This window comes from Gigantopelta aegis, chromosome 10 (genome assembly GCF_016097555.1).
Source record: "Gigantopelta aegis isolate Gae_Host chromosome 10, Gae_host_genome, whole genome shotgun sequence".
Classification (NCBI taxonomy): Eukaryota; Metazoa; Mollusca; class Gastropoda; order Neomphalida; family Peltospiridae; genus Gigantopelta; species Gigantopelta aegis.
Window position 1 is genome coordinate 75,334,911 of NC_054708.1, and position 17,337 is coordinate 75,352,247.

The 17,337-nt window shown below is 35.3% G+C and overlaps 1 protein-coding gene across 3 annotated transcripts in view; it reads left to right on the forward strand.

The window, feature by feature from the left end:
• The first annotated feature begins 3,420 nt into the window (after positions 1 to 3,420).
• Positions 3,421 to 17,337, forward strand: part of LOC121384263 (potassium channel subfamily T member 2-like) — a 169,527-nt gene continuing 155,610 nt past the window's right edge. For all 3 annotated transcript variants that reach the window (XM_041514577.1, XM_041514579.1, XM_041514578.1), the window contains exon 1: positions 3,421 to 3,640. In XM_041514577.1, coding sequence (XP_041370511.1) covers positions 3,489 to 3,640 — 152 coding nt within the window. In that variant the 5' untranslated portion in view covers positions 3,421 to 3,488. The remainder of the gene's footprint in view (positions 3,641 to 17,337) is intronic.

The following is a 17,337-nucleotide window of genomic DNA, read 5'->3' on the forward strand; positions in this document are numbered from 1 at the left end:
CAACATACTGTATTTGTGATCTCAAACATCTTTAGCCAGTGTCTATTTTGATTCTATTATTTTACATCTCTCCCACAACATACTGTATTTGTGATCTCAAACATCTTTAGCCAGTGTCTATTTTGATTCTATTATTTTACACCTCTCCCACAACATACTGTATTTGTGATCTCAAACATCTTCAGTCAGTGTCTATTTTGATTCTATTATTTTACACCTCTCCCACAACATACTGTATTTGTGATCTCAAACATCTTCAGTCAGTGTCTATTTTGATTCTATTATTTTACACCTCTCCCACAACATACTGTATTTGTGATCTCAAACATCTTTAGCCAGTGTCTATTTTGATTCTATTATTTTACACCTCTCCCACAACATACTGTATTTGTGATCTCAAACATGTTCAGTCGGTGTTTATTTTGATTCTGTTTTACACCTCCCCCCACAACATACTGTATTTGTGATCTCAAACATCTTCAGTCAGTGTCTATTTTGATTTTATTATTTTACACCTCTCCCACAACATACTGTATTTTGTGATCTCAAACATCTTCAGTCAGTGTCTATTTTGATTCTATTATTTTACACACACACCCCACAATATACTGTATTTGTGATCTCAAACATCTTCAGTCAGTGTCAATTTTGAATCTGTTTTACACCTCCCCCCACAACATACTGTATTTGTGATCTCAAACATCTTTAGCCAGTGTCTATTTTGATTCTGTTATTTTACACCTCCCCCCACAACATACTGTATTTGTGATCTCAAACATCTTCAGTCAGTGTCTATTTTGATTCTATTATTTTACATCTCTCCCACAACATACTGTATTTGTGATCTCAAACATCTTTAGCCAGTGTCTATTTTGATTCTATTATTTTACACCTCCCCCCACAACATACTGTATTTGTGATCTCAAACATCTTCAGTCAGTGTCTATTTTGATTCTATTATTCTATTATTTTACACACACACACACCCTCCCACACACAACATACTGTATTTGTGATCTCAAACATCTTCAGTCAGTGTCTATTTTGATTCTGTTTTACACCTCCCCCCACAACATACTGTATTTGTGATCTCAAACATCTTCAGTCAGTGTCTATTTTGATTCTATTATTTTACACCTCTCCCACAACATACTGTATTTGTGATCTCAAACAGGTTCAGAAAGTTTTTAATCTATTTATTTCTGTGGTTTTCTTTAACTGTTTCTGTATCACCAAAACTACTATCAATTTATATGTTTATTATTTTATTTGAAAAAAAAGAAGAAAGTATATGTGTGTGTGTGTGTGTGTGTGTGTATATATATATATATATATATATATATATATATATATATATATATATATATATATATATACACAGTCAAACTTGTATATAACGGCCACCCAAGGGACCTAACAAAAGTGGCCGTTATAGAGAGGTGACCCTTATACACAAGTTCAAAATTATAACCCATATATTAAAGAATATCACAACTGTCATAAAAAAAGATGTCACATTTTTAAACCATTCCCACACTAGCTTGTTTATGTCATCATTGCCTGTTGCTTTCTTCTGCCTTTTTCTTTCGGCTGAAACATTATTGTCAAAATCGGCCAGAACATCAGCTTTCCTTTTTAAAATAGACTTAATCTGAAAACGTCCTACACCAAAATGATCGGCGATCTTTCGCGCACTTAAAGTGCCTTTCTAAGATTTGTTAATAACGTCGATTCTCTGTTCTAACGTTAAAGTACGATTTTTCTGTGGCATTTTGCATGCAAACGTATTCGTTGATATATTTCACAAACGCTAACATTGACTTGCAGAAGATATTTTGTGTAATTGAAGGTTATTACCCATGTGACATGTTTGACTCATTTGTTTGTTTTATGTCACCGCTAATCCTTCAGTGGAGTATGACCGTTGATTACAGCTGAATAAGATCAGGAGTCACTTAAATAATCCGAACACGGGACATCTGCAATGACCGCCGCCTTCAACAATTCATGTTTATTTAACAATCATGACTGGCTTGACACAATGAAACACCTAACATAATACCTCATTTGTTTAGTTTCTCGAGACTCAATAGAGTGACCATACATACAGATTACATTATGTACAGCCAATGGGAAGTCGTCTACTATTCAGTGAGGATGCTGAGAACCAATCGAATTACCCCACCAGTAACGGAAGTTACTGAGTGTCCGTTTGTTTTTCAATTACGATCAGAGAATTACAATGGAACTTTACTTTGACAGAAAATAAACCCAAAGCTTTTACATGACATGGCCATATAAACACATTCCCGCCCCGGAGTCGGTCACTGGCGAAGTCAGAGGCTGAATCCGGGGCGGGCGTGCCTGAACCCTAGTGGATAGGGGCACGTTAAATGAGTTGCCCGTTGCCGTATAAACACATTTAATTTATAATTTTTAAGATGACTGAAAAAGTAGAGACATAACCAGCGTCAAAACATAAAGCAAAAAACGTCTTTACGACGATCATCTTGTGACCGTTATAGCAAGTTCAACCTGTGATTTTGGGTGGAAAATAGTGACCGCTGGCCGTTAAGGACAGGTGACCGTTATGTACAGGTCAAATAAAGAAGGAAATGCATTGGGGGGGATTTATAGTGGCCGTTATAGGCAGGTGACCGTTATGTACAGGTGACCGTTAGACCAGGTTCGACTGTATATATATATATATATATATATATATATATATATATATATATATATATCTTTAAAATACAAAAACAATAAATATTTCTAATTCAAAATATCAGGATTTTTTATTTAAATTATTCTGTAATTTCTTTTAACTGTTTCTGTATCACAAAAGTACTGCCAGTTTATATGTTTATTATTTATTTTAAAAAGCAAAAACAAAAATATTTCCAATTTAATATATCAGTTTTTGTCAATTTAAATTATTCTGTGGGTTTCTTTAACTGTTTCTGAATACTATCACCAAAACTACTGTCAGTTTATATAATTATTATTTATTTTAAAAAGCAAAAACAAAAGTATTTCTAATATAAAATATCTTCTTTTTTTTTCTTAATTTAAATTATTCTGTGGTTTTCTCTAACTGTCTTAACACAATCTCTCTCACACACACACACACACACACACACACACACACACACACACACACACACACACACACCATCTTCCCCACTTCTTTCTGGAACTGTTAATAGCCATGACAGCTTCCTTATTGACAGTCTCTATTGCGTATCTCTCTTTGACCACCACCTCATTGGACTTAACGAGAATCTCTGACTCCATGGGCTGCCACATCAGCACAGCAAATCAGAAAGTCCACAGCGCGACTCAGTGGTCCCTCGAGTGCCAGCACTATACGAGCGAAGCTGTGATCTGTTAGGCAGTAGCTTACTCGGCCATCTGTTGCGAGTCTCGTGACAAAGCAACAATGCAGTGACGGCTTGTCAGTAGAGGTGGTGGCGACACCAAACTCTAGTATGTCCTATGTCTGGTTCTATAGACACAGTGGAAGATTCTCTGATGAACTGCAATCCATGAGGAATAAAGCCAACCCTCGGTTGCACCGCCATCGAAAGAGTGGAGTAGTTGGATTATCAGATAGTTTTGATACTCTGCCACCACCCCCTCCGTAAGTGATCTGACCTTATTTCTTTTTTTTAAAGTTGTGCTGTGTTGAGCGTAATTTTAATGCTAATATCAATGTATTTACAGATCAAACTGAGTGTAATTCTAATGTTACCATGTAATACAGATCTAGCTGTGTGCAATTTTAATGTTAACATGTAATACAGATCAAACTGAGTGTAATTTTAATGTTATCATATATTTGTAATACAGATCAAACTGAGTGTAATTTTAATGTTAAGATGTAATACAGATCAAACTGAGTGTAATTTTAATGTTAACATTTATTACAGATCAAGCTGTGTGTAATTTTAATGTATTTACAAATCAAACTTGGTGTAATTTTAATGTTAATAAATTATATATATATATATATATATATATATATATATATATATATATATATATATATATATATATATATATATATATATTACAAATCACCTGAGTGTAATTTTAATGTTAATAAAATAATATACAGTAAAGTACTCTTATAGTGAACCAGAAGGGACATTATAGTTAGTTTGTTACAGATCAAGTTGCTTTATGTATTTTTTCTTCCACCTGGCTGATAATCTTTTAATTCAGACATTGTTGTCAGACTGTGTATACACATGCTGCAGCATTAACACTATTCATATATTTGACACTGAACACACTGTGTCATCTGTTGTTTTCATTGAGCAATATTCTGAATAATGGAAGGATTAACAATGAAAATTGTATTGATCTGCAAGTAGATTTTCTATGTAACGTATACACATTTAAGATTTTTACCTATTACTTGAAATATAATATACTGTTAAGTGTTTGTTTATGTTTATGTTTATATGATATACGGTAGTTTAAGTTGCAAATAAAGATGCATTACTGTCCATACTTCCCCCATTATAGTGTTTTTGGACTGGGGTTTTTGTTGTGTTTTTGGACTGGGGTTTTTGTTGTGTTTTTTTTCCTGCATTTCAGTATGTCTGATTTTTATGGACTTATAAAGTTTGTTTTGTTTAACAACACCACTATAGCACATTGATTTATTAATCATCGGCTATTGGATGTCAAACAAGCATTTAACAGGGCCATAGCTAGGATTTTTTGTTTGGGGCGGCAACGGAATAGTTAATAGTCTAAAACTCCTTTTCTTTAAGTTTCTATAATGCTTTCTGAATTTTTTTTTTGCAGCTATGGCCCTGTTTAAGCATTGTAATTGTATGTACATGTAGTTACACACATCTGAGTCATAAACAGGCTTTGTACATTTTCATGTATGGTTATATAAACTAACCATCAGTTACTGAAATATAATGTTTTCTTTAAGTATTTTTGCATGAATCTTTTTATTTTGAAATATTTCATTGATCAGAAAAAAGTCAAAAGAATTGCACAACAGGCAGAGCTAAGTTTGCTTCCCACTCCACTGGATGAATTTTGAGTCCTGACTTGGTTGTAGAATGGGGGTGAGACATAGCCCAGTGTAACAGTGCTCTCTTGATGTGCGGTCAGTGTGGGATCGTTCCTGTCGGTGGGCCCATTGAGCTATTTCTTGTCCCAGCCAAGGCACCATGACTGGAATATCAAAGGCTGTGGTATGTACTACCGTGTCTGTGGGATGGTGCATATAAAAGATCCCTTGCTGGTAATCGAAAAGAGTAGCCCATGAAGTGGCAACAGTGGGTTTCCTCTCTCAATATCTGTGTGGTCCTTAACCATATGCCTGATGCCATATAACCGTAAATACAATGTGTTGAGTGCGTTGTTAAATAAAACATATCTTTCTTTCTTTGGTTGTAGAATCTAAACACATCAGCAGACTCATTTCTATTTTGTATGTCTCAGCCATTTAAGGATTGTCTGTTATTTCTTTTACGTTCATCAGGGTATGAAAAAAAATTCATCTGCAAACTGTGAATTGGCAAAGCCATTCTTACATAAGATTGCAGATGATTTTTTTTTTGTTCATAGGCAGATGAATGTAACAGAAATAACAGACAATACTTATAATTAAATCTGAATCATACTTGCTAATAATAAGATAAAAATTTCATACTTTATTTTGAATTACTTTTGGTCCATAAACAACAACGCTCAATAGGTGCCTATATAAAATGACGTCATCAAATATGACATTCCCTGACGATGTAAATTTTTACGTTCATCGAGAATTTAACAAACTCCCTTTGCTACGTCTGTACCAATAGGATGACGTTATGTTGTAATGAATGTAACGGGAATTTAATTATTGCCCTGTGAGTATGACTAATATATTAAAGGCTGGTACTGGGAAAGTGCTTATAAAAATCCCTTGCTGGTTAACTCCATGGTAAAGCTCTATTTTCAATACATTTTTAAATGTAATTCACTGACAAATCATGCATATAAATGAAATGTATAATGATTCCATTTTCTGAAACAAATGTAGTGTCCAGTTAATTTTTAAAATGTCTTACTGAAATATTGACAAACCATATGCATCACAAAAACGTTTTATGGTTTTGTAGGGATAGCATATCGTCAGTCACATGTTTTTGTCCCACAGTCACACTGGAAAGTTGATCAATATTAAAAGGAAAAGTGATAATTCTGTTAAGACTGATCTTAATGCAGAGTTACAATCTGTAACTGGTGAAAGGGCTGAAAACAAAATTCATATCCTTCAAGCTGAGATAGTGATTACATCTTCAGTACACTCTGTTAAACAACGTGGTCCGTAAAGGTCCCATAAGTCACACTAGGATGTTAGATGTCTTCTTGACATGACCAATCAAGAAAGATAAATGCTTCCCCTTTATTATGTGATAGACCACACCATTATTTGTTATTTAATTTTTTTTTAAATGTCTCCTACAATTTGGGAATTATTGATCAAAAGTCCCATTAATCATGATGGAAAAAAAGAAAGAAGTGTTTTATTTAATGACGCACTCAACACATTTTATTTACGGTTATATAGCGTCAGACATATAACCACACAGATTTTGAGAGGAAACCCGCTGTCGCCACTACATGGGCTACTCTTCCGATTAGCAGTAAGGGATCTTTTATTTGCGCTTCCCACAGGCAGGATAGCACAAACCATGGCCTTTGTTGAACCAGTTATGGATCACTGGTCGGTGCAAGTGGTTTACACCTACCCATTGAGCCTTGCGGAGCACTCACTCAGGGTTTGGAGTCGGTATCTGGATTAAAAATCCCATGTCTCGACTGGGATCCGAACCCAGAGCCTACCAGCCTGTAGACCTAATCATGATGGAATTCACCTGCTGATAATGGTAAAAGGTAGCAGGTTTCCTCTGATGTAATTCACCTGCTGATAATGGTAAAAGGTAGCAGGTTTCCTCTGATGTAATTCACCTGCTGATAATGGTAAAAGGTAGCAGGTTTCCTCTGATATAAAAATAAAATAATATATGTAGTCTCGTTCAACTATACTACATTAGTTTCCGATGTACGAGGCTAGTAGTAACAAAGCGGTGCTCCACGAGTCTACACGTGTTCAACGACGGGAGTAAACATGCATTATCACAGTATATTAAAAATGTGGAAGTGAAAAATTCCGGACTGGGCTATGTTCAGATGTTTCACAATTTTTGATTGGAAAACTATTGTTTTATGTGTATAGCACTCGTGTGTACATGTAGGATTTTCCGTTTTTAAAACAAAATTATTGACATCTGTACTTCTTTTTTTATTGATGGGATTTGGGGGATTCGCGAAAATAAATGTTCGCGAATTGACCCATTTTCATTAAATTGCAAAAATTTGATCCCGCAAAAATAAAGTATTATACAGTATACCAGTTACACACCAAACACAGACATCCAATTAATAATATATACAGAGTTGTAACCTCAATATACTCAATGCAACAGTACATTCGATGTAAACTAATATAAATTATTTTAAAGCTGCATAACATTTAACAATAATGGGTTTTTTTAATAATACGTTGTATAAATAATTTTGAAGTTTGATCTTTTCAGTGATAGTGATTATTGTATTGTAAAATGGAAAACATAAAAGTTTGCCTTTGACATTTGTGTAAAATTTATTATTTTTCATCCCCTTCACGGAAAACAATGGATCTTTCAGAATGCACTGAAAATAAAAGAATTCCCAAGCTCATTCCATACATTTTGTATGTCACTTACACTAATGTAATAATCTCTATATATATCACTAACATTTCATTTCAGGACCATGTAGTTTCAAACCCAGTTTGTATGATTTGATTCCAAGTGATTATGTTGGATTGCAATTCCACCAAATATTTTTTTAACGACTTGCACCATAATGGCACTTTTTAGAATTATCATTTAATCTGTTTTACTATGTCAACTGCATTGTCTATTGATTTCATTTACTCGTTCTTCTAACTGGGTTTTTTGTGAGCTCTATTTATTGGTTATGTTATAAAATATTTATCACTAGTTTTCTATGTAATTCTCCTGCAACAGTTACTGCTACATGTATTTTTCTGTTTAACAATGAGAATTAAATTCATCCCATAGATGATTGTTATCTTATGGCTAACTTTGTTTGTCTGTTTGTCCCTTTCATATTTAAATTTATCCCTCTCAACTGAACCTTATGTTTGTTCCATCCATGCATCCATCAATCTCTCATTCATCCATGCATCTATCCATCCATCTATCCATCCATGCATCCATGCATCCATCCAACCAACCAACCATCCATCCATCCATCCATCCATCCATCCATCCATGCATGCATGCATCCATCCATCCATCCATCCATCCATTCATTCATTAATCCATCCATGTCCAATTGATCATTGTATCCCATTCATCCATCCATCCACCCACCCAAAACCCACCTAAAAAAACAATCACCCACCCACCCTTTCATTCATTCATTCATTCATTCATCAATCCATTTATTCATTCATTCATTCATCTATCCATCCATCCATATTCACATTTTTTCATAGTTACATTTTGCAATGGTGAATATTACTAAATAATTAAGTATACTAAGAGAAAGAAATTAGGGAACACTTAGTACTGTAGACCACAATTTAAGTCACTATTAGTATATATAGAATACTAAACGAGCTTGCCTGTCATACCATTTTTATGAAACGAGTGAACAGTTTAACTCATCAGATACCAACACATAAAATGGTATGACAGGCAAGCTAGTTTAGTATTTTATTTCTTACAAACCAATAGTAAACAAGTTACAACGCAGACGTAAGCAGTTGTCGAGACCTACTACATGTTATTTTTCTATGAACTGGGTCAGTAAATGATCTACGTCACACCTAAACTTAAACGACGTCACAATGTGCAACAAGACGTCAGCAATGTACAGTTTAGATTTTGGCGCAAAGCGTGCATTAATTGTCAGTTACTGAGATGACTGAATTGTTGATTGGGCCAACAAATACTGAGCTGAGTGAATGGGATTGACTAGATAGGGCCTAGCAGTTTGACGACAGACACTTTCTGCAACATCGGTTTGGCTTCGAATACAGTAGGCCCAAATATAACAGCTTACCTTATTGCAGGTTAAATTCATCGCCATATTTCGTAATGGTACATTTTTAAATTACACTATTTTGTACAAACACGGTTAGCTATGTTAATAATCTCTGAACAAAACATTTTACACAGTAGATTTGCATTTAATATTTTGTAGCATTCGTAAAAAGGATGCATCATGCACCCAGTTTATTTTATTGCAACATGACGCCATTATTTGAATTATTCGACGTCATTCAAATTAGAAAACCTATACACCAGTCTGCGCGTGCCAATATTACATTAGTTAGATATTGAGTAATTGTTATGACATGAGTAATATCTTGCACTGGTGTGTAATAATATAAAATGTTTATGACATAATGTGGGATTGAAAGTCAGTGATGTAGGACTGACTGCAAGTAACTGTTGATTTTCTCACGCTAAAAGTGAGGGGTTTGGTTGCTAAAAGTGAGGGGTTTGGTTGCTAAAAGTGAGGGGTTTGGTAGCTAAAAGTGAGGGGTTTGGTAGCTAAAAGTGAGGGGTTTGGTTGCTAAAAGTGAGGGGTTTGGTTGCTAAAAGTGAGGGGTTTGGTTGCTAAAAGTGAGGGGTTTGGTTGCTAAAAGTGAGGGGTTTGGTTGCTAAAGTGAAAGTTTGTTTAACGTCACTACTAGAACATATTTATTTATAATTATCAGCTATTGGATGTCAAACATTTGGTAATTTTTACATATAGTCTTAAAGAGGAAATCCACTACATTTTTCCATTGGTAGCAAGGTATCTTTTATATGCACTATCCCACAGACAGGATAACACATACCACAACCTTTGATGGTGCACTGGCTGAAAGGAGAAATAGCCTAATATAGGCTCATCAACGGGGATTGATCCTAGACTGACTGCGTATCATTCAAGTGCTTTATCATTGTGGTTTTGTAATACCTTACATGTATTTATTTTCATCTGTATATAATAAAATGTCCTGTCTTGGGTTTTCTTTAATTTTAAAGCCCCTTAACAACATTAAACAGTTTTTTCTGTTTCGAATTCATTGTTTTCTTCATTGTCCTAAAATTTCCAGAAGTTTGTTGTTACCAGTTGAAGCATGCCAAACTATGGATGATAATGGATTTTTGTAAGTACTTATTGCAAATTCATTCTGTTCATTCAATACAGGGAACATTTTGTTCAGCTTTTCGTCGTGATTCGCTACACAGGTTTTAGAGATTGCTACACAAATTTAAAACATCAAATGTTACTGTAGTTGTTTAGAAATTTTCACTTGAATATTTTGAAAACAAACTGTTCCCTGCATTAGCATGTTTGGCAGAATTGTTCAGCTGGAACGAGAATGTGTTTGACACTTAGGCACATTTTAACCTGATGTAGATATGTGGAGAACTTATCAAGAATATAAGCTGGAATAAAAGTTTGAGTTTACGAAGAATGTTGGATAAATTTACATGTATGCATTTAGAAACATATTTCACGTGGTGAAATTGATATTTCAAACAAGAAACAACATGTTGGCCAGACATACTGTACTATACTCAACAAAATTCATTGAGGGCTAGTAGATATTTGGGGCATTATTCTTTAAATATTGGAGGCAGAAAAAATCTTGATTGATTCTTCCTTTTTAAAGTGTCAATGTTGTCACATGTTCTTCAACTTAATACCTTACTTTAAACATGAACAAAATGACAAGTATCATTACGAACCAAACGTGTAATGAATTAATGCATATTTCAGTAGTTTTCGTAAATGCAAAAAATTTCTACTAAATGCAATATTTTTGCATATATATTGTGGATCATATGTTACTAAAACAATGTTTAAAAGTCATCTGTGATTAAAGGTTTATAAAATAATTTATCAGCACTCGCTGATAAATTATGATATCACAAGACACTCGGGGAGTATCCTCTATGTTACACTACCAAAGAATTAACAAAAGTCTACTAGCCCTCAGTTAATTTTGTTATGTTGTAAAAGGAAAATATATAAATGTTAGGCTATAATAAATAAATCCTATATTTTTCTTCCCCAAGGATAAAGACCTGTCCTTGTGTTTTTTAACTGACAAATGCAAAAAACCCCCCAAAAAAACCCCACAAACATTTTACCTTTAAACATATATAATGCTCAATATGTGGTTTCCCCCCTCCCCTCATTTTTAGTACAAAATTGGATGAAACTAGCATTTAATTTATCATGTCATTAAAACAAAAGGAACATGAATGATTTAAAATGTTATATGATAGTTGTTACATCCAGAGATTTCAATCTCATCAGTTGTAAATCATCATGACAGTCAAACTTGATCCAGAAAACAAATTTCCATATCTCCTAATTTCAAGGGCCATTATTGTCAAAAACAGGTAAATCGCCATAAAACTCAAACTTGGTCTGCAATGGTATATGTTAAAGCTATAAGCAACATTCCAGCTCAATATCTCCAGGCATTGTCAAAAAAAAACATCCGGAAAACTATAAGTAGGACAGACGGACAGACTTTTTTTGTTAAACAAATATTCCTTTCTTTCCATTAAATATTCTTTAACTTTTGATTGAGTGCTTCATGAATGTGTCTATAACATCAACAGAGTCTCTTTATGAGATATGGATAATGAAGCTTGTTTTGTTTGCCAACACCACTGGAGAACATTGATTAATTAATCATCGGCTATTGGATGTCTAACATTTGGTAATCCTGACTCGTAGTCATCATAGGAAACCCACTACATTTTTCCGTATGAAGCAAGGGATCTTTTATATACACTCTCCCACAGACAGGAAAGCACATACCACAGCCTTTGTCCAGTTGTAGTGCACTGGTTGGGGGGAAAAAATCATCTGAATGGATCCACCGAGGTGGTTCGATCTTGCGACACAGGTACCTCAAGTGAGCACTCAACCGACTGAGCTAAATCCCACCCCATATGGATAATGAATGCTGTGTGAAATACATTTATTATCTCTTATCCTGCAATCACTGTTTGTCTTGGCTAATTATGTGAGCAATTAAAGCAAAATCATAAATATATACTGCAGCTATATTATAACTTTTGACATCACATACAGGTATGTGTGATGTCACATGTATACGTACATTGCAGAATTGTTGATTTGACTTAGGTCATCATACAATCTACCTGAAATAACAGAATTTGTTTATGGATTTCAGGATAAACATGTAAGTAGTTAAAGGCATAGGATGTCGACTTTATCCTGTTCAGGCTAAATAGGAAATTTGGCTCAGCAAGCCTTCACAGAATTTCCCATTCTTACCTTCACAGGATAAAGCCAATATCCTAGGTCATTAACTATACTGATGTCCAAAGGCTTGAAATTGTATTATAGAAAACCAACAAATTGTATGGTGGGATATGAAAGTATCATGAAGTTCAACATCTAAACATCACAATGCACTTCGTGATACATGCAAAGTGTTTGTAAGGTGGTTCCTAAATTGGTTCTTTCTGCTTAGCAAAAAATATTTATCAAATTATTAAAATGTTTATGTATGTAATGTTTCTTTTGGATGTCAGTATAGTTCTTCTCCATTAATTTACTGTGATCCAAATCTAGCCTATGTAATATATACTAAGACTCGTTAAAGTTTGTTTGCTTGAATTTAGTGCTATTTAATTTACGTGGTACCACATACATTATCAGTGTATGTCTCACATGGTCATTATAGACAGGTATTGATCTAACTGCCTGTGGTTCTTAATTGTCTTTGATCTGTCTTCTAATGAACTATTGTGATAGGACTTTCCGTCATAATTGTATCTGGTGGTTAAAGTTGCGTGAATTTCCTGCAAGGTGTGATAACTGTTTCTAAGTGCAACACAGACTCGGACTAAACCGGATCCAGGTGCACTTAGACCAGATTGGGCCAAAATTTAGCTCAGTTGTTAGAGCACTTGCCCAAGGTGCTTGTTGGTCAGAATTGAACCACCTCAGCAGAGCTATTGTTTTTTCCCCTACCATCCCAACCAGTGCCCCATGACTGGTTCAGTGAAACCCTTCTAAACCGGACACCCTTCGGACCAAAACAAATGTTCAATTTTAAGAGGCATCCTGTTTAGAGAGGTAAAGTTCTGTCATGGTTTTTAAAAAGGGACTCTGTAAAATGTCTGGTTTTGAGGGAATTCCAGTTTACAGAGGGTCCAGTCTTGAGAGGTTTCACTGTATATTAAAGACCACTTTATATGCTGTTCTGTCCGTAGGTAAATACATATACTTTCATTTCAACTTATTTTCATGATTATGTCCAATTAAGGTTCAAGCATGCTGTCTTGGGCACACACCTCAGCTATCTGGGCTGTCTGTCCAGGACAGTAAGTTAATTGTTAGTGGTTAGTGAGAAAGAAGAGGATGTAGTGGTCTTACACCTACCTATTGAGTCGTTAAAACTCGCTCTGGGTGGTAGCCGGTATTGGGTTACGAACCCAGTACCTACCAGTCTTATGTCCGATGGCTTAACCATGACACCACCAAGGCCGGTAGTGCATATACAAGATCCCTTACTGGTAATGAGAAAATGTTGCAGCTTTCCTCTAAAGGTTACGTGTCAAAACTGGCAAATGTTCGACATCCAGTACCCAATGATTAATTAACCAATGTTCTCTGTAATGGTGTTTTTAAATAAAACAAACTTTTAACTTTAAGCCAAATCCTACATTAAAAAAAAAAAAGCAGCATACAGTGAAACCTCTCAAAACTGGACCCTCTGTAAACCGGAATTCCCTCAAAACCGGACATTTTTCACAGTCCATTTTTAAAAATCTGCAAAGAACTTAACCTCTCTATACTGGATACCTCTTAAAACCGGACATTTTACTTGATCCTTAGGGTGTCCAGTTTACAGGGGTTTCACCATTTTCTAAGCTATGGTTATTTGGGTTCTCATGGGGTTTAAGTTATAAAGCCAAACCAACTCTCATAATATTTTTAACTAAAACTTTTGATAAAATTTTTAATTTGTTTTTGCAAAATAGTATTAAATTGTAGAGGTTAAATCTCCATTTTGATAAAGGGATGAAAAGTAATTGATGGAACAGCCAAATTAAAGCAATTACATGCACTGTTTTCTGGTATTAATATCTGAACTGCATATACAATGTACTAGTATCAATTCAGGTGAAACTGCATATACCTTGGCTGTTACAGCATACCTTCATACTTAATTTGATGGTAATTTTTAAGAAACTATTTTATATGAGTTGGTTTGGGTTTAAAGTTAGTTTGTTTTGTTTAACGACACCACAAGAGTACATTGATTTATTAATCATCAGCTATTGGATGTCAAATATTTGGTAATTCAGACATAATATCATTTTAGAGAGGAAACCCGCTACATGGGACCTTTTATATCCACCATCCGACAGACAGGATAACACTGTTAAAACCTTACACAACATTTTAGAGGGAAAGAATGTGGGACTTAACAAGTCCATGTTTCTTGAACACTCCTCATTGTTAGTCATTGTCCGGTGTCATGAACATTCGTTATACTCTGGTATCGTATTATATTTGCGCATGTTTCCTGTTTTCTGTGTAATGCGTGGATCAGCTGGTCACATGTTAAGCAGGGTTGAAAATTAACATGATGAATAAAGTTAAAATTCATATAAAAACATGTAGTTAAGGTTTAAACCCATACCAACTCAAACAAAATTGAAAAAGAAATCCAGTATAAATAAAAATGTTTCTTTACAAATTACCATTAAATTATACAGATTAAATCTCATTTTTAATACAGGGGTGAAGACGAAATGCTAGAACAGCCAAGATATGCCAGCTTGATTTGCATTGTCTCTGATGTAAAATATAATGCAGTACAAACACTAAAGGTAGAACTGCATAAACTAGTCTGGGAATGGCAGTCCTCTGTGGTAAGAGGGATGAAATTTAACTTTGGAGTGATGCAATCTCCATTAAAGGATTTCTCGGGAGTGGCTGTCATCCTATAGACGAGGCACTAGATAGAACTCCCTGGAATCGTCCACTGTTTTGCCAAATGCCCATTCAACTCTTCATTGGAGAGATACAGCCCTGGTCATGTATTACGGTTCTGTCGTTCAGATTATTTTGGATGTTCCATCAATTACTGTTAAACCTGAAGATTTAACCTATGCAGTTTGGTGGTAATTTGTAAAGTTTCTTTTTTAAATGATTTACACTGAATGTCCTCTCCTCTCCCCCCCCCCCCCCCACCCACACACACACCAGAAAAGTTATTTGAGATGGTATGGGTTTAAAACTTAATAAATTAATGCTTTTATATGAATTTTATCTTTATTCGTTAAGACGTTGGATGCCAATTCATCGGTTCCCTTTTGATGCAAACTGACAATAGCCTCAAAATTAATATTTTGTGCCCCAGTAAAATGTAATAATGCGTGCATGCATGCGTGCCTGTGTGCGTGCCTGTGTGTTTAATTTGGATATTGTAAATGCTATAGTAGTAGACTACTAATAAAATAAATATCGAAAGAAAAATATATCTGTGCCAAAAAACAAAAACAAACATTTTACCACAAAAGACGAATTTATCATATTACAAAGCATAAAAGTGTACTTGTTGTTTCTTACAGTAATCTTTGTCAAGAAGTAGGTATACTAGATATTATGGCATACCCAGCACTTTGCAATAAGCCGATTACTTCCAGTTTCCAGTGACTGCAATAATTTTTTAGCTTTATTTTTTAGAAAGACCTGACCCAAAACCACAGAAGCTGAGTCTGGCGCTGTCAAAATATAGAGCATGTTCTGTCTTCTGTAGTCAGATATGTAGTTCGCCAGATCCGGTGTGTTTTGCCACATTCGATTCGGTTTTAGTGCATTTAGAAAAAAAAAAGCCCTGGTACAATACTTGCCAGACCCTAAAATTGATGATCGCCCAACGGACTACCTTTATAAATTAAAGCAAATAAAGGTCGCCATGGGCGACCGGGCGACCGCTAATTTTCAACCCTGGTTAAGTGTCATCTTTTTAGTAAAGTTCTGTTGATGTTCGTTGTTCGTGTTCTGTTTGTAGAGGTGTCTGCTCACAGCACATATACCACAACGTTCGATATACCAGTCGTAGTGCACTGGTTACAATGAGAAATAGACATATGGGGCCTACCAACAGGGATCGATCATTGACTGACTGCCTTCAGGCGAGCTCTTTACCACTGGGCTACGTCACACCCCAGATTTAAATTTATACTGCGAAGAATCTGCTTGTTGGGGGCCAGAGCAGGATCTGGCTTGTCTGAGGTGGACCTACTTTCTGATTATAGCCTTATTCAAGGTATTGTGCTAGCACAACAACAATAGCACAACAACAATAACACAACAACAATGCTATACGACCCCTATGTTATAACCTCCACTGCAGAATTATCTCCCCTAGCACTAGGTAAGTATGAATAATAATGAAAATTAGAAACAAATGTTCTAAGTTTCTTCCATCCCATCCCGTCCCATCGGAACTAGTAAGACGATTAGTTTTTTTAAGGTGAGGCTATATTATTTAGCTGGGTTTAAAAACACAAGACGGATTGGCCCCTTTAATGCATGCATTGATCCGAGTACAGCGGTACTTTGCCGGACCATATAAAGACTTGTTTGGCGAACATGTTGTCAGAGAATAATCTGATTGGCTTGACATGCTTGGTACAAATGCACTTCTTGCTCTAGCGGGGGCGGGATGTAGCCCAGTGGTAAAGCGCTCGCTTGATGTGCAGTCAGTGTAGGATTGATCCCTGTTGGTGGCCCCATTGGACTATTTCTTGTTCCAGCTAGTGCTCCATAACTGATGTAACAAAGGCTATGGTATGTACTATCCTGTCTGTGGGATGGTGCATATAAAAGATCCCTTGCTGCTAATCGAAAAAGAGTAGCCCATGAAGTGGTGACAGCGGGTTTCCTCTCTCTATCTGTGTGGTCCTCAACCATATGTCTGATGCCATATAACCGTAATTAAAAATGTGTTGAGTGTGTCGTTAAATAAAAATGTCCTGCCTTCCTTCTTGCATGATGGATAGGATGGCAATCCCAGCTTAGCATTTATAAAATATTTGCTTCCCACCTCGTACCAGTGACTACCAGCTTCTTTATATTTATTGCTTGGGACTGGATTTCAGATGATCTTCTTTTCAGTCTTCTCATTCTATGCATCAAGGAGGGGTGTGTGTGTGTTTATATGTGTATTTTATGTATGTTCAT